The sequence below is a fragment of the Hyalella azteca genome, unplaced genomic scaffold (assembly GCF_000764305.2).
Source record: "Hyalella azteca isolate HAZT.00-mixed unplaced genomic scaffold, Hazt_2.0.2 contig1749, whole genome shotgun sequence".
NCBI classification, from domain to species: domain Eukaryota; kingdom Metazoa; phylum Arthropoda; class Malacostraca; order Amphipoda; family Hyalellidae; genus Hyalella; species Hyalella azteca.
Window position 1 is genome coordinate 227,641 of NW_025932050.1, and position 25,787 is coordinate 253,427.

The 25,787-nt window shown below is 38.0% G+C and overlaps 1 protein-coding gene across 4 annotated transcripts in view; it reads right to left on the minus strand.

Annotated features, from left to right (window-relative positions):
* Positions 1-4,484: 4,484 nt before the first annotated feature.
* The window catches only part of LOC108672264 (facilitated trehalose transporter Tret1-like), a 40,049-nt gene continuing 18,746 nt past the window's right edge, over positions 4,485-25,787 (minus strand). Inside the window, exons 1-4 of one of the 4 annotated variants that reach the window (XM_018159908.2) lie at positions 19,308-19,402; positions 18,152-18,259; positions 8,402-8,481; positions 4,485-7,842 (exon numbers count right to left, since the gene is read on the minus strand). In XM_018159908.2, the coding sequence (XP_018015397.1) occupies positions 6,454-7,842; positions 8,402-8,458 (1,446 nt within the window). In that variant the 5' untranslated portion in view covers positions 8,459-8,481; positions 18,152-18,259; positions 19,308-19,402 and the 3' untranslated portion in view covers positions 4,485-6,453. Of the gene's footprint in view, positions 7,843-8,401; positions 8,482-18,151; positions 18,260-18,717; positions 18,743-19,307; positions 19,403-25,787 lie in introns of those variants that run through there. The other 3 variants (XM_047883863.1, XM_018159909.2, XM_018159907.2) reach the window with 3 other exon arrangements.

Here is a 25,787-nt window from a genome sequence, read left to right on the forward strand (position 1 = left end):
AGATACCCTTCACGTTTCAAAGAAATTGGAATAAATTTTGATAAATATTATTTCAAAGAAACTGTGATGAGTATCTTCTTACGGATACATTACATGTCGCTTAGAGTTAATCCCGTACACAGAGATCTCGCACCATACGTTTTATCGAATTTAAATAATTCTATAGAGAATTACTGGAGGACAAAATTCAATTTTCCATGCATAAGTGTGTCACTTTGAAGGCACTTGGCCGGCGTGAACATGACTCGTCGTATATCCCGGCGATGAACGCGGCACTCGCTCGGACAAATGAGTGAGATGTTGCTTAAATGCGATGCACATTTTACCATTGTTTGGGTATTGTTTGTTTACCAAACTTGGTCATCCTGACCCAGTTTGTTAGGCTAAAGGGCTTAACAGCGCTCCATCCGTTCTCTGTTTGCGCGGTGAGAAAGAAAGTGTGTCAAAATTTTTATTATGATGCTTTTATTTCTGTGAGTGTCGGTGCAGGCGTTGTGTTGATCTGCCGCCTCATCGACCGGCGGCTGTGACGCGACGCCGCTTAGTTCTCAGTATCAGGATCACCGCAGCGGATACATGGAATCTATCGACCATTCGTAAGAACTTTTCAGCCTATGCAGAAAAGATATTCATTTATTTGAATGTTGCCATAAGAAATAATTTATCGAAAGGAGTGAATACCATAGGATCCGGTTTAAAATTTTACTCGTTATGTACCAATACCAATTATCAAAAAGATCATACTAGGAGTCAGTTCCAGGAAGAAGATTTTCGCAGTAATTAAAATGTTTGAAATGAGAAAAACTTTCAGGATATTTTCTGTTACAACATTTTTTTGTGTCGTCTAAAGTTTAGATTCTCACGCCTCTGTATTGGAATGCTGCTGTCTCCTAGCTCGATCTTAGTATTCTTATTATTGTTCCTAAATGTTTCAGACGTATAGCAGTCCCAGGCCAAGATGGATCACCGCCTCATTTAATCATGTGAAGTGATGAATCGTTCAGAAAACTTGAACATTAAGGATTTGACGAGCAATAACACTCTAACTTGAGTTAATTATTCATATGTCATGGCTCCATGGAACTTTAAGAATCGCATTCATAACTCACAACATTCAAGAAGCAATTTGAATATAAGGAAATTTTATTTATTGTACAAGATCAAAGCTGTGTAATGACCAAATTTTTTTTTAATGATTAAGCTCGTTTCAAATTTGACCTATAAATTCACTATCTCTTAAGCTTAATTGATATCCCACTTTATTTGATCCTGCATTGAATTTTAGCTCATTTTGGTTTCTGATTCTAGTTCTCTTAGGATGCCAGCTCATTAAGAGTTATATTTACATTATATATACGATTACATTGTGACTGTAGCAGATATTTTTCATCGTGATTTAAGAGTATAATGGATTATTTTTTCAGCCTGCTGCTCTAGTTCTTTCTAAAGCCGTTAAAAATGACAAAAACAGCTTTCTCTAAAAGCTGTTGTTCTAATTTTCTCTTTGCTATTTGAGGCATAGTGGATCTTCAACACTCTTAATTAAATTAATTTTTTGAGCCTACCTGAGGTTCTCGTCCTATTATGCGTGTCTTGTTTACGAAGAAACTTTCCTAACAAAGGCTTGGTCGGCTAATTTTTTAGCGGGCCTGTTTGCTTCAGTGATGAAGTTTTCGTAGAGTGCAGGACAGTGACTCGGCGTAGGAGGATGGCTTCTTTGCACAAGAATTAAACGACACTTTGAAGCAATACATTTAACATTTAACTTTCAAGCAACATATTGAAGCAATACATTTAGAAAAAAGAACTCGCATCCAGCGTATCCTTGAGTGCAAGTAGAGCGTGCAGGATTAAATTTAGATTGTTAAAGTTCTGTAATGTTAAAGTGTATAATTTCCCTGAGCTTTTGTCAGTTTTCGGATGGAACGTCCATTAGACCATTTAATTTAAATTTGAATAAATCTAATGAATCAATTGGATTAGATTATTATATTTATTTTATTTCGAATAAAATTGTGAAAAACTACATTTATATGAAGTAATGTTATTCTGATCAAAAATTGAAATGAATGTATGAATGCTCCTCCTGTTTAGATCGACTGGCTGGGAATGAAATATGAAATTTTTGTGTATATTGTATTGGAGCATTCAATTTTACAATTTCAACACGGGACTGAATCTTTTTTCCCTGTTTGAGTTTCAAGGCAATTTTTTCTGGTAGAATATACCCAATTTGTGATAGGCAAAGCTTTCATCCAAGAACTATTTTAGCAAACAAAAGTGCTGAGCTGGACGATGTGAGGTCTCAGCAAGGACCTCCCATCCAGGCAAATGCTGCTGAAACAACGTTGATTTCGACTTGATTTCGTTGAAACAACGTTTAATCAACGTTATTTCAACGCCAGATGGAGGCTCGTACCTCTCGTTAGGCGACCTCTTAGCGTGCAAGTCGCCCTCATGGCAATGTCTGATCAAGCGATGCCGTGTTCAAGCAGCAGCTTTGCAAACTAATTGCCTTCTTACGCGCTGCATCTTAAATGGCGAACGCAAGTTTGCAATTTTATGTGAGCGTGTATAATGTGGGCAATGTCTCACGAGCCCGACATTATGTTAATGAGGACATGGTTGTTTGTACATTAAACAACTCCAGTTGCTACCATAAAACGATAGCCAGGTTAATGACAAGGAATTTATTTTAATTCATAATCTGGCTGGTTGAACCGCAAGATTTTTCATATAAATCACGGATTTAATTGAAATTTGAATCGAGGATATGAATATAATTCTTCTCTGTAAATTATGATTCTAGGCTGATTGTACATAGTTCAATTCTGAATTAGACTGATGAATTATTAGAGGATTTTAAATATTATTTTTTATTTATTACTGATTATTAGTGTTCAGTGTTATTTTGGAATAAAAATTTCCACAGATCACTGATGAGACTACAGATCGATCCTTTTATTTCTGCATGCATTAAATTATGACGGAGTCTTTGTTTGCACATTAATTTAGCGTGCGGAATTGAACCTCGGATCACACACACGTTGCTTTTTTCGGCTTCTTATATGTTGCGGCACTGCATACCAATTGTTATTTACTAAGTAACTGCAACGCATTGTCATAATATAAAGATTTAAAGAATGCAGTTCAATAGGATTTACTGAGCACGATTCATTCAGATAAAGCCTACCTAACGATATAACTACTCGCCTGCATGGCAAGGAATTCATACCCAACGGTGGGAGCAAATTCATTCAAGAGTCTTGAAATTTTTCCACACCTTGCTTTTAGAAAAATAAAAAACTTGAAGCGACCATTGAAAATCTATACAAGTGATCCTGAGGCCGTAAAAGTCCTCATTGAGAGGTACAGCGATGCCAGATATACCGGCGCTCAAATTCGTTCAATATATATATCATTGGAAGCCCAATGATAAAGCGGTTTTATATAGAAAATATGGTAATCCCGGGGCTTTACTATTTTATTTAAACTGTGGAAACATTAGGTTTCATTTATTCGCCTGAAAAATCGGCTATTTTTTCTGATTCAGGATAAACTTGTTGTGCAATTTCCGCTCGTTTTACAAGCTTGTAGTCGACTGCTAAAGCAACGACTCGTTTTCAAGTTGAAGAGCAAGACTTTTTCGGTCACCACAAGCTGTTATGCTGCACTTTACGCTCAAGTTCAGAGAGCAAAACTACCTTAGACTTGTGGACGTTCATGTTAACACGAGTAAAGTACGAAAGATCAATTGAGCTGCATTGCTTCGCGGCGAGTCTCACGCTCGCCATGTTTTCTGATAAGTTCGAGTCTCAATGAACTGCGTTGCCAAAGACGGAAGACTGCCCTTGAAATAAATACTACCGACTTATTTGCCTCCAAGATTAAATGCAGTCTTATAATTTAACAAATAATTGTTTCCAGTATTTTATTGCTATTGAGGCAACGTTTGTCACTTATCATTAAAAGATGATTTTTCTTTGAGAGGGTAAACTAAGAAAAAATCTTTTGGAGTCCTTGTGTATTCAACGTTCACTTTTTGCATGCCACAGTCAAAAATAAAATGTTGTCCAATTCTTTTATTCCATGGGCATCTAATGAAAATTATGTTACCATTGATGATTTTTCAAACGCTTTCAATTCGAATTATTTTGAAGCTTCTTCATGGGATCTTCGTTCCAATCGTTGGCCTCTCGATTGGACGACATGGGCTCTCCGTCCCAATCATTTAGAAGTTGTTACTTGTGGGATAGGTTTTCAGTCAGAATTATTATTCCGCTTTCTTACAACATGTACTCCAGTAAAAATTATTAGAATGCTCTTTTATTGTGAGCGTTCGTTGTTTGCAGTTTTTCGTACACCCTACGAGGTAAAACAAAAATTATTTCTCTTTTTCAAAGCACGTAACGCTGTAAAATGCCAACAAATCTCATCTGTAATTAAGTTGACATTGTCGATTGTAGAAGATAATAACACACAAATGTGGATGCTGTTTATTCAAAATCAGCATTTCACGTTTTGAGTACAAAAGTCAGAACAGGACTAGTTAATGTAAATCTATAACATAGAACTATATCACATTTACGACTTACAACAAAATATACAGATGATGAATACTTTTATTTTATGTACAATAATTACAAAAACAACAATTGAAGGGCAATGTATTCATAAATGGGTAAACATATGATTTGATTATACCTACTTGTTCTTTATCGAAGTGTATACTCATTATTGTATTTGTGGTAATCTTTCTCAAGCTGTGAAATGTAATTTATTTTCAAAATGTGGCTGCATCTAATAAATTATTTTACATATCATAATTTTACGACAACGTGGGGTATTATTGCTAGATCAACTTGAGCGAATTATTTATTATGCATGGAACATTTTTTGTAATTTTCGAACCAGACAAGAATAGCAATAATGGAAGAATAGGTCAACGTCAGCAGATTTGCATGAAATTTTATGTGCAGGAATATGAATTTAGCTTAAAATACTAGTAACTAATAAGGTAAAATCACTAACGAACAGAAGTAAGGACTGAATAATGTGTGCAAGCATCTCATTTAAGGCAACTGAAAAAAACGCAGGTGCTATTTCAACATTTAAAATTTGTACTTAATTAGAGAATATTATGATTAATTCAATTTTCAGCCGTCATTAACTTTGTACAGATGCTGGATCAAAATAATAATTGTATCTCCGAATGATTCACGTAAGGTATCCATCACTATTAATATTTATAATTATATTTGTCAGAAGTGTCAGGAAAATTTGCAAGGAGCATGAGTTGAAATAGAATTTTGAATGATTTTTCTTTCCATCTACAAATTTGCGGCCGGGATTCTTTCCAGGATTGTGAAAATTATGACGATTTCCGACTAAAATTTCTCCTTGGCGATTTACTAATAGTTCTTTTCCACCTTAAATTTACGATTACCACGTTTTCTACACACTGGACAAATAATAATCAGATGTGAAATAATAGATCAGATATAATCACGGTCATAAAAAGAGTTGATGATGACATGGTATCTGCGTTAAAGGTGCTTGTCAAGCGCACTTTGCTCTGGCATGAGGATTGTTGAAATAAATCTCATTTCCAAGAGATATTTCTGATGTACTTTGATTTACAAACTATGAAATTGAAGCCATAACCGCGCATTACGATAAACTGTATGTAATGTCGTAGAAAAATAAATTGGTGTCATAATTGGTATATATTTTAAACTAGAAAAGCTACAGCTCCGCTCAAAGAAAAAGTGATGGGTTGACGCCATGTCTAATGAAGCATGAAACCTTGTCCATGTCGATCAGAAGGTGAAGAGGCGCCCAAAGAACAAACATTTTTCAAGATAACTCTTTGAAATCGTTTAAGTTGTCTGCTACATATGCAGCAGTGCGTATAAACATAAGAATTCACCAATCCGAACCCTTGCTGTTCATCTTGCCATATCGTATATATAAAACACAAGTCAAAACAAAGACGTCACTGAAAGTTAGAAACTCCAAAGCAACATGGAAATAAATTCATCTTCCGCTCAGATGAGGCAAAATAATTGAAAAATTTATCTGTCATACAATGAATTCCCAGATTTCTTTACTTGAAGTAAATGTCAAACAAATTTTTAATGAATAATAAAACCACCAAAATTTAATAAGTCTATCTACGTTGCACCCTATAAGAACAGAACTATCTCTAATATTTGGTAACTCTAAAAGGACATCAGGACCAATATATACAGAATAATTCTCAATCTAATAATAATCATGACTATTCAATAAAAGAGGCAGTCAACGTTATAATAATGCCATGGCAAGCCAGCTAATATACTGGAGGAGAGGTCAAGACACCCGCCGTTGTACCCGTTCAATATATATCATGGAGTTATAATTCTTGCAGCTGAAATTCCAAGATGCAAGCGAGGCAAGAACATATCTTTACATTCAAGGAATAAGCCTGTTCTCTATCTCGTGCTCACGAATGGGTGTGTACTTTTCTTGAGGAGTATACTTCTTCTGCATTTCGTCAAGATTTTTGCCTTTCGTTTCTGGGACAAAAATTATTGTGAATAGCAAACCGACAAGGCTAATGGCTGCGTACAGCCAGAAAGCTCCGTGAAGACCCAAATATCTGCGAAAATCCGCAAAGGTTTTCACGCTCACAAAGGAGCAAACGTAACTCACCGAGTTGGCTATTGCTCCGAGGCCTCTATGCTTCAGAGGGAAAAGCTCTCCGATGTAAAGCCAAGAGATTGGTGAAATTCCAACAGCAAAAGCTACTTGGAATATCAAAGCGCAAGTAAATGGAACCCAGTCCCATGCACCGCCAATCTCTGCTCCGTCGACCCAATAGAGAAAAGTGCCAAAGCCAGCCAGCGCAATCGTCATGAATACGTTGGACACTATGAGCAGAGGCAGGCGACCTACGACGTCAATTAAAAAGGATGATACCGTGCCTGCAATTATCTGCACTAGTACCACCACCACAGCTGCGGTGTAGGGATTGATCCCGACGAAAGCTTTCCCTAAGATTGAAACTGCGTAAAAGTTGAAGGCATTGGCACCGCTGAACTTCTGGAAGACCATGAGGCCGCATGTAATGAGAACAGGTCTTATCAAATCACGCCTCCACTCGTTGTAGCAAGACATGCCGTTCTCGCCTTTCATATCATCGATGTTGTCTTTCATTGTCTGAATTTCTTGAGTGACGTCTTGGCCAGGATTGAGCCAGCCGTAAGACTGTTCGGCCTCGATGTTCTTTTCTTTGTACATGAGATAGCTTGGAGTTTCAGGGATAGCCCAAACTAGGACAAATAGAACTCCAGGAGCGATCGCGACGATCATGGCCAGCTGGCGCCAGTTTACGTAACTGCCGATAACAAAGGAAGAGAGCATCCCAACGTTGGCTGCTAGCTTGGCTACCGAGCACAGGCAACCCCTAATGTCAGGGTGAGCTATTTCACTAATGTATACAGGCGTCACTAACGATATAATGGCCGAGCAAACACCACACAGGAAAGCTGAAGCGTACACCATGTAAACATTGTTGGCAAACACGGTCAACATCCAAGACAAGCAAAATGGCAGAGAAACGATTAAAAGGATCTTCTGGCGGCCAAACTTCATCGCTAGGCCTCCAGGGACTCCACCAAAAAAGGCACCCAGAAGTGACAGGGAAGCTACCCACGATCCCTGGTCATCGTTGATGACGAAGGCCATGGTCGAATTGTGGGACGTGGCGTCCTGCATGGAGACCACGGCGGGCGAGGAGTAGCCTTTGCCTAAGCCCGTCGCCAGTGGACCAAAAGCGACGATGATCGTTGCGATGACCTGCTGGAAAATGGTTGCTGCTTCAACATTCCACATATTATTATTTTCTCCTATGTATAGTGATGTAAAATGACGTTTCTAGAAACATTTATTAACCAATATTACAGTGAATATCTTCATTCAAGCTATATAGCTGGTCATACAAATAACAGAATAATTATATAAAGCTTGTGAGACAAATGCCTCTAGGGTTCACGCTTTCGAGAAAACCAACGGATTTTTCACATCTTCCATTCCTGCATTCTTAAACACTAACAAATATGGTTGTTTTAATTTTTAGTTTATATTAATTACATTTCATTCGTTGTATTTGGCGCACAACAGCCGGCTCCCAAAACAATGTTCAAAATGACAGGCACAAATAAATGACATGCTCTCATGTTAACATGTTTTCTCCGTGGACTTATTTACAAAACAGAATCATAGGAACATTCAAACATTTACCGACATCTTGGTTCACACAACTCAACGATAAACGCTGGTAAAATTGTATCGAAAATTTACTTTACAATTTTATATAAAATTTATTAATATTTTATATGGAAATGTAATATTTTCCCACCTGCGTCATCATGTGAGGACTTCGGCCGTAGATGAGGTCAAGCGTGGAGCTCCCCATCCCGGCTCATAAGATGGCTCTGGCTGGGGAGAGCAAACAACGTAATTAAAAATTCGCTTATAAATTAATTGCAGAATTATTGTGAGTAATAATGCTGGCAATTTATTGGATTATAATACGGCGGATAAATTAATAGAGTACAAGAATATCAATTATAACACGTTAAAAACAATTGCTTTAGACATTCTTGTTCTTAACAATTATTTCGCTTGGAAGATTATATCCCAAAGGTACAATTTCAAAATCAGAATAATTCTCTTAGAAGATTGTAAATTTTACTCATTGCTCCGGCAAAGCGTTGACTCCAACTATAAAGATGATCCTTCCAGGCAAATTACGATGAAACAAAGTTGATTTCCTCGGCATAATCCAACTTTATTGTGATAGACAGACAATATTTAAACATGAAATTAAATGGGGAGAAAGCTCTGTAATTTTTCCATTTGAGTACAATTGATGAAATATGTGTTATGCTGAGTAAAAATTTATAATGAATGAAACTAAATTGTAAATTCAGTCAATTCTTTAGCCCACTGTTTATTGCAAATAATTGATGACTTTGATGAAAATGGACCAAGTACCTACAACAGTCGTCAAAATCAAATATGCTTTAAAATGAATTAAGTTCATTGCCATTGCACTTGCGCAAATATGTTGAATTCAAATTAATAATTTATTACCATCATTCACAAAAATTAATAAAAACTATTGCATTGCCATGAGCATTTCTGCAAGAAATTTTGCACTCAATACAATTGTATATGTTCTGCAACAAGACATTAGTAAGAGAGGATATTGATACATAAAAAAAAACCTCGTGTAGGGCAACAGGAAAATTTAACACATGCATAAACTTGTAACAATAAAGGTCTTTGAAGCGCCATCGGTCTGCGAATCGTAAGAAATTAGAGAGCTTTTCACGGACAAAGTGGCGGCCGAAGGTTTACTGCCTCGAGTGTCGCGCGATTTGCCATAGAGTGTCTTCGAATAAAGATCGTCTACAAAAACCTCATCAGCTGAGGTCAGAGGTGCCTCGTTGTGCTGCCGATCCTATAAGGACATCTGAGAAGACTAATCTGGTTACCACGACCAGTTGTGATAGCGTGTCTGAGCCGCAGCGCATGCTCAATCTACAGCGCGAGTTGACGTAGCTTTGTCGTATTGTAGTGGCAGAAAACTGATAAATATTGGTAGGTTATTGGTGGTCAACCATCGCACATCAAGTCGCTAGCGATGTATGGAATAAAATTTTAAATTCAAAATAGCTCCATTTATTTTATGTGTTCATAGACAATTTGAAAGACAGGGGGCGAAAATTCAGGCGCTTGGGCAATTTTTCTTTAATGTTTATCGTAGCACTGGTTAAAGAATGCGTAGTTCGTGTGTGTAAATAAATTATTATACTATTAAATTCAGCTTGTAGTTCCTTTGCAAACGAAAATGCACCGAACCAATTGTACGATAAGTTCAAGTCGTTTAGCTTTATACAATTGCGGCCTTGTGATTAGGATTGGAGATTACACAGCACGCAAGTTAACTAAGTAAACAAATTTGACATTGCTCTATGCTGGACATGAAACTGTTAACATTCATGGAGAAATTAAAAAGAGCTCCTGTTTGTTATAGGGCTATATTGTACCCATGGTTAAGATCATGAACATATAGGAAGATGTACTTGGCAACTTGTAAACAGCGATCGAAAATGACTTCATTAAATTTTACTTAATCAGGAAAGTCTGAGGAAAAGTTACAAGGTAGGAATTTGAGAGCAAAATTAATTAAATTATAACTATCAGGCCACACATGAATTATAATATGGAGAACTAGATTTAACATCTAACTTTAATGTACCGGCAAAATTTGATCTCTGAGTTACAACATAACTGACAACTTTTCACAAGATGCAACAAATTCTAGGAATACGAAATAAGCTCAGATTTTTTTGACGTCTGATCAAGTGCAAGAACCGCTGCAGGCCACACCATAAAGTAGAGCTGATGCCATCTACCGCCGAGCATGCGAACAACCGAACTACTGTGGTAGACGCTACGGTAATTTCTACTCTAGAGCATCTCGTACGACGCCGCATCATTGAAAAAGGAAGCTGTGCGCCGACGCGCCTGAGGCTCTGATGACCATAAAATACTGCGCTGCGCTTTTTTGAGCCCAAAAATCACAATATGTTTCTTAAATATATTTGGTCATTTGTAATTAAAGTTTTAAATCTATATGGCTCCTTCGTCCATTATACGTCATTACTGAAAGACCACTGCAGTACGAAATATGGAAACAAAGATAAATGTGGATATTGCTAGTATAACGTATTGTATATACATGAACAAAATTAAATAAGCACTAGGAATGAAATCGTCGATGCGCAAGTTTTCTACTAGCTAGCTATGACGAGCAATAATCTCAAGCACTATGATGTTACTACATAAAAGTAATATCGAGTCTAGATGAAAAGTTTGAGCGTATCTCCTTCGTTCGTTCCGGACACAAGTTCTCAGTCATTGCCTCGTTCGTGTAAACACGCACCGACACGAACACCGAGCGTTACGAACAGCAGGGCAACTGACAAATATTTATGATCTGAGAAGCCCCATGAGCAGTAAATGATCACATCAAATTAGGAAGCACGCGAGAAAAGTTTAAAACGAAAAAGAGAAGAATGCCATTATAGTGTGATTAGTTGAAATGAAAGTTTAGGAATACTATAAAACTAGAATGTTTTTATTTATTGATATTGTGCGTAAATGTCAACGGAATAATTATCACAGCATTTTTACTTTGACTAAAGAGACTTCAATATGGTGATTAACCAATATATCGTGATGAAATATGAAAAGAAAAATATTTTATTTGCGTATTTTTATTTTACTTGTTCATGCAAATTACATGAGGTCGGAAATTCTTCAATCTAATAAATTTTTCTTGGAAATGCAGCAAGAGGCGAAGGAATAACATACATAATACAAAATTAGGAGGAAGTGTTGATGGAAGTTGAATAATGGTAATTTCAAACAATCCTCGTGAATAAATCGTGCACGTTCACGCAAACTATTCAGCATTTAGCAAAATTTTCGCAGAACAAAAGATCGATCACTGATCTCTGGCCTCTGTTACGCGTCGAGTGTCGGCAACCGTGACAAAGTAAATGAACCAATCATGAAACCGTCGCTGGAAAATAACAAGACAATAAATTCTTATGACCTCTCAGAGTCAAGACAGGATTCAGCTTTAGCGAGAAAGCACTGCTGCCTTCCGCGGGCAGCAAATTAAGCGCACACTGAAGTGTGACTCGAAAATTTCGCAGTTGTTGCGTTGTCACAAATGCTCGCCACGAATTAGCCCTGCTCAGAGTCTGAATCGTAGGAGACCTAGTCATAATAATAGAAATACATAGCTATTTAAAGGACAACTATGTTATTTACATAAAAAGTATGTTTTTTAAACAGATATCACACTTCTACTAAATTTAGATTATCAGATCCAAATATCCTATCTAAGTAGCATCATCCCTTAATAGATGATTAATGCCAGCCAATTATTTCCGTTCATCGAAAATGTTTTCTTCCAATAAAGAATTTCCCAGCAAATATTTATTTGTGCTTAAGATATGTGTACCTTAATAATGGATAGAAATATGTAATTAGGTATTTTAACATACTTTTCTTCATCGTTTCAAGAATATTTTCACTTCTGACTTGGAGCATTCATAGCAATTAGAAGCAAGAATCAACATTATTCAGTAGTTAGATCCGGTGAGTATAATTCCTTTCTGATAAAAACTACGCCAATGCAGTCAAGACAAAAGAAATATTTTTGCAGGATCAAAGGGCAAAAAAGTCACGACCTTGAGAACTCGAATGTTGAATAGTGCTTGTGTTATCGGCGTCAGTGCTGCGAGATGGTGATTGCTTGGCCACGCACGAGTGATGAATCTCACAGAAAGTGCTTCGTTCAACCCCACCTGATCTACAGATACCAAGGCTACGGGCTCCTGCAATGCAGTTGCATGAGAAGACATGGTTCGTTTTTGTAATACAGAGTTTACAGCAATTAAATTTACTCACACAAAACTTGCACTTTCGTAACAAACGTCTTCAAAATCAAAAACTAATTTTTATCTTCTTGCTGAAAAGGTCAAGGATCAAGTGACTGCTTAACACTCACTCCCGTGTTTTTCACGTGACGATTTGCAGAAAATTATCAATATGTTGGTACTGTACGAGCTAGAGTAATTCAATGCAGTTACAGAATTAAACCATCTATAATCACCATGAGTTCCGTCACGACGAGCCCGTGCCAAACCCTCTTCATCATAGAGCAACGATATCCTAGCGGCATTCAGATAATTTATTATAATTGCATCCATGATAAAGTGGCGTAACTATCAGCATATGAATAGAGGGTGCGCATTGAATGTGCTGGATGCTAGGACTGTTTGAACACCACCAGCATGCGCATTGAATGTACTGGATGCCTGGACTGTTTGAACACCACCAGCATGCTCAGCAAGTGTGCTGGATGCTTCGACTGTTTGAACACCACCAGCATGCGCAGTAAGTGTGCTGGATGCTTGGACTGTTTGAACACCGCCAGCATGCGCAGTAAGTGTGCTGGATGCTTGGACTGTTTGAACACCAACAGCATGCGCAGTAAGTGTGCTGGATGCTTGGACTGTTTGAACACCGCCAGCATGCGCAGTAAGTGTGCTGGATGCTTGGACTGTTTGAACACCAACAGCATGCGCAGTAAGTGTGCTGGATGCATAAAATGTTTGAAATATGGCTGTTAATTTGTGTCGAGTGCGCGAGATTGCTCGCAGATGATTTGTTTTACGTCTTTGTTCAACCACCGAGGAACATATGAGTTGAAAAGAGAACGCAAATTGATTAAATATATTGGAGATAATTGCATCGGCATGGCATACTAATGGCTTCATTTGCATCTTGAACTTGATTGTATTTTCAGTTTTCATTTACAGCCTTCAACCATTAGAAATTAATTAGGCGGTTAATTATGGAACTCCTGTGATGTTTCTCAAATTCCTTCTCGAATCAATTCAAGATCACAAGAATTAAATGATAATTGTTCATACTAAAAAAAAAGATAATTAAGTTCACTACGCACATCAAACACTTGAAAATAGAGCTAGTCATATTATTATGCATGTTAAGACATGATGAATATCTGGCTGCTCAAACATTTTTCATCCTAGCAAGCCAAAGAAAAATGACTCCAGTTCGTATGACAAGTTGTCGAACTAGTTTGTTGAGTTATATACGCCATGATGACTAAAATAAGTTGCGTGTAGTTGTAACTGGACTCAGGATCTATAATATAAATCAAGGTTTACCGAAGACTTCAAGGGAGCTTTCGTTTCCGTAAGCTTCTCTGTCCGCAAACGAATGAAGGTTAACAACATTCATTCAGATATGATAAGCTTACATGATTGTGACTTCAAAACCATTTGCATAAAATGATATGTGGAGCAATGAATTAGGGAATAAATATAAGTAAAAGTTATAAGTTGTGCATATTACCCTCTTTCTCCATCTTCTATCAGGACATTCAGAAAAGATTGGAATATCCGAAGTAAATTTGCGAGTCCCTCGACATTTAAAAGCTTGAGAAGCGAGAGAATTTGTTAAAAAAAAACTTAAATCTGTAGCGTTTGTGAAAGAAATTTCCCTAGCCTATAATTGTAACAAAACGAAAATAATTCAAAAATGACCAAATAAAACCCCAGTTCTTGTAAGCATAAAATCAGCCCACAGCAGATGTTATCCGAGCTCGGCGACGCCGTGTTCATAACTTAGTCTGCGATACGCATCGCTTGGAAGCGCCACGACGATCGCCTTTGAGTTCAACTCCCGCTTTATTTTTGAGCTTCCTGAGCCTCGATGTCAATGCCACTTGCTCGGGTACCGCGTGACCTGTAGGACCATTTGTACCAGAGTTGTAGAACATGAATATTCAAGCACCTCTTACAATGCCATGTATTACAGAGCATTGTGCATTATTTTACACGAGTGTTTTAATAATGATTGTGTGTGATTCATCTTTAGTAGAAATGCGAGGCAAAAATCTGCACTCTTTTATTGCTCTCTTAAGTCAATTTTCGCGTGAAAATTATGCACGACTTGGGAGAGGAGGGAAGAATTCTCTAATATTTTAATATTCTCTGAACCTGATCAGGTTATGAGTATGTATACTTTGCAATGACTTGGCAAATTGATAGAAAGATATAACGGCTGTTCTGACTGCGTTCAGAATGGATGTCCATCATTTAGAACCGAATTTAAAGTGTTGAGGTTACAAGGGAAGCTCGATGGTTTTTGTATCGTCAAGTTGAGACTGGGATGCGGGCGAGTTACTTAGTTGGGCGTAAGGAGGTCAAGGAGTCGTCTTCTAAAAGCACTCCGAGTTCACTTCAAAGAAGACTTTGTGTCCTAACGAGAACTCAATGTGACTCCTGCCTGCACAAAAACTTAAACTTAAAATTGAAATCAGGCCGAGTGTAAGATAAATTTTACATCACTCGAAGTTTTAGCAAGTGGAACCTAAAGTTCCGACTGAAATTAGGTCAATTTAAGGAAAAAATTCTTTCCGGTTACAATAGAGAAAAGTAGCAGAGAATATAAAATATTCATCCCTCAGTTAAAAATACATGTCTTTTACAAGTTTCATGCGGCCAAAGATATTTAGAGAGAGGAATTTTGTCATTATTTTCTCCATGTTTAGTGGAGGTAACGTAAATTTTGTCGCGTTGTCCTAATGTCTCTACAGTGAGGAGCGGTAAGGACAGAGATGAGCCCCTCTCGGTAATAGAGCACCGACCGCTCGCAAGTGCTTGGGAAGCACACCGCTCTGTAATTATCCCAGGGATGACTCCATTATCACCGCTAGCAGCTAAACAACACCTTCAGTCTGCCGGGGCATCATTACAACCACTGCTACTCTAAATTTATTACGTCTTTCTCGGTAAAGAAAAATCTTGTTTCCTGGAGGAAATCCTGAAAAATTCTTCGGCTATTTGAAATCAAGGATAAATAACTACTAGCTTCTCCTACCATGCTGTTATAAATTCAATGTTTTTCCCGCGTGTCATAACGTCACAAAAAGTCACAATACGTCACTGATAGCCAAGTTCTCTATTCAGTAAGCTCAAGAGTTGGACTGCTGCATAAATGCTCAACAGAACGCAAACAAGTTGGAGAGAAAACACACGTATTAGAAGATCGTGAATCAGAGCAACGTCTTTTAATTGGACAGCACCAGAACTAAATAAGCTCCTGCACCAGTAAAGCGCGTCTTAAATTCAGCTTACGGAAAACATATTGCTTAGACGGTGAAGTCGAGCGCGAGCCGAAGTTTTTGTCAATTCATTAGTGTTCGTTTGCAAGGTTACGGTACAAACAAAGATTAAAAAACAAGCAATGCATGAATAGCCAGTCAAATTATTCATCGAAATTGCCTTCATTTCTTTCAATGTAACGCAGAGTCTAAGGTTAGAAGAAAATAACGTGAAAAAATTTAATGAAGTCAAAGCCTGACTGGGCTGCAAGAATTCATTGGCACGAGTTTGAGATGAATAACTAATCTATTCAATAAGCTTGTTTCAAACTGTGCGCATAGGACCCGAAAACTTACGAGTATGGCAACAATAATGGTAGGAGTTCCATAAACTTTGATTTAGTTCACATGCCATGCATTCTTAATCATTTTGAATTACCTTGAATTTGTATGTTTAGTTCATGCGAGGAGAAATCATTGGTGCAGCGATAGGAATGCAAATAGCCCGAAAATTACCATTCAAGATAGCGCCTGATTTTATTCTCAGTTCTTTGCAGTGATGCCTGCCAATAAGGTAATTCATTTCGACACTTCACCTGCTAATTATAGGCATCGGCACCTTCAGATTACGTAGGGGTTCATAGCCTTCGTTGTCGGGACCAGCGAAACGAAAGATAAAATCGGTGCCCTAACAATGGATTATAGGAGGTCCGAGTGAGGTTAGTGAAGCTAACTCCCATTTAATTCGATAACTTGAAACTTCCGATGAAATATCGATATCTAGAACAATTTGATTGGGTGGGAATGTTTGAGGGTTTTATGTTGTAAAGGAGGAGCTTTTGCTTTATAATAAGCAACAATCAATAATCCAACTGAGCAGGTTGAAGGTGTTCATTCCTTTAACGACACAAACGAAAAAATTGTGCTTAACACAAACCTGATAATTTAATACGCATTGGACGAAATAAAAGTAAGTTGCACCTACAGAGAAAATTGGACCCGGAAATAAAACAGTGTAGGAACTCACACCTATAAGATAATTCTGAACACACCAGAGCTACTATAAACAAAGACTTCGGCACGACTCGTAATACGAGACATGCTTTCTCTAAAGAAAATAACAGGTAGCTGAGAGGCGGCCGTTCAATAGAAAGCGCTTTTCCGTCCTTGTTCAGCGTTTAATATATAATAGGGCATTCCCTGCTTACCATACAATGTGGTAGGCTAGGTATGGCATCAGTTTTGATAACACCAGCAACATATTCCAAGCGAAAGCGAGCCCCCCTACAGAGGAAAACGCAATCAATTGTTGCAATTATGTAAATTCTATTGATCGTGGCCCACAAGTTGTACTCGAACGAGTAATCTCTGATGTCATAAAAACCTTTTCACAAAGCTAAAGCGATTGCAGCGTTAAAAACTGCCCACTAATATCAATCAGTTGTTTGGTCATACTGTATTTTACTAAATTATATCCATATATCGACTATAAAGTTTATAAACTATTGTGAGGTACATATGGTAATTGGGAGAGTGAATACCCGTTTAATACAAGGCTAACGTACGTTATTTCATGTTGTTCGTGCACTGAACGAAACAAAACAGATATCAATCGTGGTCCTCGTTCCGGTCGCGAGGGTTTACTTGTACAATGAATTTCGTAAAGCAATTTGCTGAATAGAGGTACATGGCAGCGGGAAAATTGAGGGCTTAAACTGTTTACTGCGAAGCTATTGCTGAACCTCGGGCTTTACATATCATTGCAATTTATGATCCTTTCATTGCGCGATCTTAACGACATCGAGACGTGCAGCGGCAGCGAGATGAACACGAGTCCCTTACTGAATATAACATACGAATAAAACGCCGGTTTTAAGGTTTGTTTCTTGACGTCCTAGGAAATGTATCTTCTCTACTCTTTTACTGGAATTGTTTATTAAGGTATTCCCTCATTCAAGCTTGAATGCTCACTGTTAAAGTCATAGAAAATCTCTATCATGGAAAAATGTTTTACAAAATAATTTTACATGTATAATTAGTTATGATTTAATGTTTAGTTCAACTATTAAGTGGAACTATAATTTCGTTCAAATAATAATACGTTGCCCATTGATATTTTGTTAGGGAGATTTTTGAATGTATTGTTTCGCACTCTGATGTTTTTTTGTAAGATGCCAGTTAAAAGACCCGGTCATCAAACACATTAAATGAACAGCTAATAATTTACGCAAAATTTTCAGTAAGGGATGAGATTTCCTGTAAAGGTGGAGATTTCCTGCAAGGGTTGGGATTTCCTGTAAGGGTTCGGATTTCCTGCAGTTTGTTTTGACGGCGGAAACATGATTTAAGGACAGGGAGAAGCATTAAATTATAATGCCGACTTGGGCTCACCTTGTGCACTGCGGTGTTAACAGCAACGTTTCGATTACGTTCGATATTTTCAAGATGAATTTGGCAGGCTTGTGTTCTCGTTGACCTCTCAGGTCAGTTGCTCAGGACCTGCAGAGAGAAGGGAACAATGGAAGATCAGTTTATCTGTTTTATATTATGATAAAAGGCGCTTCTAAAAGACTAAAGAAGCTGAGTTTTATTGAGCCAGAGTGAATGAGCATTAAGTAACAAAATTGCTTTAGTGTTTTAAGCGCATTTTCTCATTTATGGAAAAAAATGCCCTATTGTGCTCGTCATGTCCGTCCGTCCGGCTGTCTGTCCGTCTGTCTTTTTGTCCGTCCGTGACTTCACGTTTTCTTTGACGAGTAAATGCGCTCTCTGTCACTCACTGCAGTGAGTACTGACTACTGAGTTATATTTTTTATATATCATTTTGCATGTAACAAGTCCTATTAAATTTCTGAAGAGCACCGAGACACATTGGAACTTTAAAGAAATTCGATTTCTGAAGAGGACCGAAACACAAAGGAAAAAAATATAGCAAAAGTTTATCCCATTCCCCATACTCGTCAACTATCAGATTTGCGTTCACAACAGAAAAAGGGTCAAAGCCTCCGCCCATAATTGATGACATGGGATAAAAAACTTCCCAGCCCATCAGTTATAATTTAGAGGCGAAAATAAGCCGTCCACACGACAGCGATATGACTTCATTACCACGATAGATCTCTCAATCTCAATCCCTGTCTGCTTCACGTCAAGATCCGTCACTTAAACGGTAATTCTAACTCAACTCTTTTTGATTACATGTATTTTTATGAATTCCATGCTTCAACATGAATTCCATGCTTTTTTAAAGCCGACACTCATTATTATAGGTTGCAAACTTTATATATTCCTTTTATTAGTATTTCAAAATAGGAGCTATGTGCTTTTTAAGCACCTTGAGAATATTGCATTCTAGAGCATATTTTTTGAGGGTGCGGTTGCAATTTATTTATTTTTTGCCTTATTATTTATCTTTCCCAAAGGATGGCGAGAGATTTTTTGTAGCTCGTTTTTCTTAAGATGTGAGTGCGGGATTTATGAGGTTTATCTTGGTGAAGTTCTATGGGAGTAGACGAGGGACTTGCTTTGGTCCCCCACAATGACGCACCTTGTTCGAAGTTGTCTATTGCTAAGATAAAAAATAACTGCCACTACAATTATTTCACTAAAAACATAAACAACTGTAGTCACTGTTTGCTTCTACTGAAATGGAAGAAAACATCTGTTCAGTCACGGCGATTTTGACGAAGTCTGAGCAATAATGTGACAAAGAATGCTAGTTTATTGCCCAGAGTACAGATCTTTTGTAATTGTGAAATATTTGAACATCCATGTTATATGAAATTAAAAAAAAGGAAAAAAAAAACTCACGTCAGTGAACACCGAATATTACTTTGTATGTAATTAAAGTAAACCTACAAGAGGTCAGTTGTAAATGTGCTTGAATTAACATCATATGGAGTAGGTGATGTATGTGCATACTTGTATGACATTGTTGCATCAAAGCGTCTTTATGACCCGAAAGAAAAGATCGTGCTTCTCAGAGCGAGGGAAGGAATCGTCGGCTTTGTTGGACTAAGACCGCCATCAAACGAATTAAAGGAGTCGCAGGATGAGCGATGAAGTCTCCATTGTCAGCTCATGGTGTCCAAGAGCCTGGTAGGTACATCATGGTAGTCACAGTACGCATAGAGGCCAGTCACGATCCCATCTTCAGTTGACTGTTAAGTTGCACCCTCAGCGTGTGATCCATCATCAGACGATGCGTTTAAGGCCGAACCACTTCTTCACACGAACGGCTCACTCATGCATTCATCTTAAAGATTGACTGATGGAGATGGATCAACTCGACCAGTTTCATTAGCTCTATTCAGGTGGTCTGCAGTCCCTCAAGGCTCCAGCTCAAGTGCGAGGCATTGTTTGACTGCCAGACCCAATGCAGTGAGGCCTTGTCTCTCATCATATAGGCTAACATGCAAGTGTGAATATTTTATTTAGTGTATTATCTGTTGGTATTTAAGTGTGTAAATATTCGACCAAATTATATCTATTTAATGGTTACACCTAAATTGAAATCATTTGGCGGAAGTTAAATCAGTATTTTTTCAAAGATATTTATTATGCCTTTGAGTAAACGAACAATGGAGACTGCACGCGGTTGTAAGCGCGACGGTGACGTCCGAACGCTCTTACTTCAGCGCCAGCCAGACAACCGAACTTTAACCGTGCCGGGAAGTGAACTTGAGATTTTCTAGCACTTTATTGAAAGGAAGGCACCGATGAGAACACAAGACAAACATAAAGTGAACAAGAGTGAACTCGGAATAAACACAAAATAAACCCAGCGGTCGGCACCGACTGAATCTATTGTTCGTGGTAGTGAACTAATAGGATTCTGCAACAAAAATAATAAATAAACTTAAGATATGGCTATAATACTTAACTTTATATATTCCTAACAAAATAATTACAATTCACAGATATTACAGCATAAATTTAGATCTCACAATATAACTATTCACAAATATCACGCACAAATTAACATGTCACAATATAAGCACTTTTCACAAAAATTAACCAACAGTGAAGCGCAAAGTGCTTCACGACTAACAGAATGAAAGTGACGGGCTTCGGATGATCAAGAAGACAGACTTTTTCTCTAAATGAAAATGCTAGTAAAATCGAAAGGCAAAAACATCAATCGAAAAATGGATACAAATTTAACAGAACAAATATGAGAAATAACTGTTTAATGATCGCAAAAAATTATAAGGAAAATCGCGGTACAAAAATTTAGAGACGCATGAGGCGCGGCTACACGGTGCCTTCACGGCCGTCAAACCATCCAGTCATCGGGAGCGCCTGAGTTGACAGGAGATTTGGTTTACTGGCGAGCTTATAAGCCTTGTTTGGGACAAGCGTGCTCACTCTGACGGGATGATGTCGCAAACCTCTAATGCTTTAGTCAAGCAGCCAAACATAGCAGGTTTAAATGCTGCTTAATGTTTTGTAAATTAGTAATCATATTTATCAGTGCAAGACCGTGTTGCTAACTGAATGTATAGTTGCTATCTGTAGCAGCACAAATTTGAGTGCAACCCAAAAACTAGCGATGAGCACCATCTAAAAATATGAGATCATGAAGATAATTTGAATAACAGCTCAATTTAATATGACTAATCTCCATGGCACGCGTCATGCCATCACCTCTGAAGCAACATCAAAGACCGCCGCTCCTTTGCTTCATCTCAGCCAAGCGCCGCTGGATCGCTCGGCCCAAATGAGCGCAGATTTAACGGCGCGCGAGGCTCGGTCTCGACAGTGCACACAGCGGGGAGTCGGCCTGAGTTGCTGCCTGTGCGATATGATGAAGCTTTTCGGCACCTCAAAAAACGAATGAATTTTATGCTAAATAAACACATATGATTGCGTTGATAACGATGATTTCATGTGGATTTTGAGAGACATATTATAGTTCTAAAGGTGATTGGTTTGTAAATATTTGCGAATCTTCTCGAAAGCAGTTCGACCATCAAAATCAACGATAAATTTTTTTAAGCGGTGCAGTCTTGTCTCTGCTTATTCGTCGGTCCAATTGTAGGGATTTTTTTACCCCTGAACTGACCGATAATTTTTTCGAACGTATGATTTCGAACTCAGCTAAACCACGACCAGAGTTATGAAACTGGACACCCTTCAATTTCTAGATGAAAACTCATGATGCGCAGTCGGAGAGAAGTTTGACGCGGTTCTGAAGACAGACCGGACTCTGATTATACAGAAAGATTGCTCAGCTGCCAATTGAGGAGAAATGAAACGCCTGTGATGGCATTAAAGTTATCGATTACTATACGACGTGCATAGTGATGCTGGACGTCGTGACGCGCATCATTTATTAAGGTGTTGCGGGTTATTTTAGACGGCCTTTAAAGGTCTTCATCGAGCTTAGCATGCCTGGCTACAGATAGAGTTTCTAATCGAGCTTAGAAATTACTGTTATATTCAACTGGCTTTCAGGAATCGCTGCAGTGGGGTTTGTACGAAATAAATTAATGAATTTTCACTACATGTTATCTGGATTGAATGGGTTCACACATAGGAATATTTTCTCTCACATATACTTACCTAATAATAACTGTTTCTTATGATGGTAATTCGATGAAATTCACATGGTAAGCGTGCAAACTAATGGAATAGAATAGTGTAAAGTCTTTTAGCATTGTAAACATGATAACAAAATAGCTTTGAGATGATATAGAGTGACCATATCCTTAAATGAGAGACCAACATATGCGTTTAGTATTGTTTGCAGACGTTCAGGTCTCACGTACAAATAAAGGTCTGATTCATTGGTCTGAATATGCAATGACCTCATCAGCACTTTCATGGTGGTCTTAGTCAATGTTGTTCGAGCTGCACTCACATTAATAAATACTGCAGCAACGACTAACGAATATATTTATGGTTCTTTTCCTAGCTTCAAATTAATGCTCAGACACGCAGTGTAAGTTGAACTTACGTCCCAGCTTCCCAAACCGAAAAAACTTGAATAATTCATTGCGACAAAGATCGGGATAAACTTTTATAAATTTTATGCTACTCATTGATGAGGATAAAATGATACAAAATTTAAATTGATGGGAAAATCAAAACTTTTCTCTGCAAAATATCATGCTGGTAATAATTACGCTTATAAATTTGTTCACTTTTCAATCCTCCTTTGCTATCGTTGCAGTTCATGTATCGCTGCTTTGCCTGTCTGCGGATCGAAAAAAATTACACTTATTCGGTAGTTATATTGTGGCAGACAGCCGCCTGTCCTTGACTCGCTATAGAATTTCAACTGTCCAGGATATAGGTTGCCTAGATATTCAACTACAGTAAATTCAAAGTTGGCCGACCATCGGCCATCCAATGTCTCACAATATGCCTGCCAAGATCACGAAGAGAGCAATTGCCATGCACAAAGCAGCTTCTGTTCTCCGAAGCATCGCGCTCGACGCGGGAACAGTTTATTGCCGCTGTTTCTGCTGCGTTTTACTTGCCTCTTCCAATTGGTGACATCAAACCTACGGTCACACTTTTGTGCTGCACGAATGCTGCACACCCTGCAGGCTGCACGCAACGAGTCATCGTGCAGCGTGTATACGAATATATGCTGAAATAATTTACGTAACCATATAGGTATGCATAATATGCAGCGGTGCCATAAATGTAGATGCAAGTGCACACATTGCACGGTGCTCTACGTATTAGGATATAAGGATAAACAATGCAGCAGTCCTGTTCACATATGTAAAATTGTACATGTAAACACAATGCTGCAGTGCTATTTGTGCTGTACGTACAGGTACAAGTACACTTATTGCAGCACTGCTATACGTGCTGTACGTGAAGATAGAAGTACACATAATGCAGCAGTGCTATACGTGCTGTACGTGCAGGTACAAGTACACATAATGCAGCACTGCTATACGTGCTGTACGTGCAGGTGCAAGTACACATAATGCAGCAGTGCTATACGTGCTGTACGTGCAGGTACAAGTACACATAATGCAGCAGTGCTATACGTGCTGTACGTGCAGGTACAAGTACACATAATGCAGCAGTGCTATACGTGCTGTACGTGCAGGTACAAGTGCAGATACATGTACACACAATGCTACAGGCAGGCTTGTTATGGCGGCTAATGCATCGGCATGCCATTCAGCAACACGAGCGGAGCTGTGGTGACTGTACGTAACTGTGCGACATACACACGAAACTAAATAAAACGTTTACTTTTAAATTGTAATTTAATGTACAAAGTGTTTGTCAAAGTCAGTGAACGAAAAATTTGTGCTTAATTTTTCAGGATATATTGATGGTTTTTTGCAAGTAAGTGATTAAGAAATTTAAATGAGTTATGATTTAATGAGTAATAATAATAATAATCGAATTAATTAATACGAATCAAGCCGCTAAAGCGCACTCACGGATGCGCTGCGGATGGAGACTTTTAGAACTCATAGTCTTGGGATTAACATGTGTTTCCTGAGTCAGATCCATTACTTTCGTTGTGGCAAAGATAAGCATTAATATAAATACAGACCTAAATTTTTACTCTTTATCACAAGCGGTTTTTACACCGTCGCGTATTCAATATCAGCGAAAAATATCGTTCAGAACACGAATGGAATGCATTATAAGATAATCATGTCCTAAATGTGAATTTTATTACAAAGCGTACTAAAATTATCTTATAAATAAAAGTTCTATCACAGGTTCATAATATGTTGTATGATGGGAGGCAAGGCTCGGTGCAAGAGGTGCGACATGGCTGCGTGCGATCTTATCTCTACAGGATCTGTCTTTGCTGCAGCTCACTTCTATTTGATGAAGCTTTTTTTATTTGATGGCTGCTCTTCGTTCAGGCTATTTTTTTCCTTCTCTCTGCCTGCATTTTTTAAACTTAGATGTCCATGTACTGAAGATAATATTTTAAGTCTGTTTTTTAAGCTTCTAAATATGTATTATTCAAGAAACCGTCCTCTATATTTTCTCTCATTCGACGCTATGAACTGTAATTTCTGGACAATTTGGGCTCATGCGTGTTAGAGATAATGCGATTGAAATATTTTATCAATACCCAGCCGCAAAAGTTGTATTTTTTATACTAGACTAATATGATTCCAACAAACTGATGATCTTTTTTTTTCATTTAGTGAACAATTAATACTAAGCCACGCAAAACGAAAGTGAGCTCCGATTTATTCCAGTGCAGGAACATCTAACCATAAAAAATTCTGACAATCCTGATGTTATGGATTCGAAAGCTGTTCCTTTGAAGTGATTTCATAAAAGGTGCCAGAAGTGCAGTGACTAAATAATAATTAAAGTTATTGTTTTTAACGGCATTTCTTCTTATACATCTCATCAATTCCAACTATTCTTGTAATTTAGACGTGATTCAACATCGCATATTGATTATTCACTTAAAAAAATTCGAGATAATTCTTTGAAAATAAAACTCACACCTGAAATGTCTTGATGAATAAAAATTCTCTAATATTTTTTCCGCAGCCGTGTGTACTCTCAAGGGCTGGAAATAGATCACTTGCAGCGCAGTAGAAAGTCATAAACGTAAGTCAAATAATCGTTTCCGTGCGATTGAGGTAGTCTTGGTGGGCATAAAGTTGCCCCGCTCCGCAGCCAGAAGATTGCGTAGAGCAACGCGCATCAAACGCGTGCCGCCGTCGCGACTGCCGCGCTACCCTTCAATTTTCACGGAAAATCAACTGTAATTGATCACTAGCAGCTTGCGTTCACTTCAGCCGCACCTTAATGCATTTATCTAAGCGTGTTTTTTATTTAACTTATTTTTTCTGATGCTCTGTGTGAATTATTCTGCTTTTTTAATAAATATATTGCGTATTGCAAGAACTTTCAATTATTTTTCGCTGTTCTCAGGAAACACTTGCTGGCGTGTTGCGGGATTGGATCGAAGAACCAAGGCATGCTATTCAAGCTTGTATCTATGGCTCGCGCACCGACATGCACGATTTTTTTCTGGGTTGTAATAATGTTTGAGAATTATAGCAGTAACATT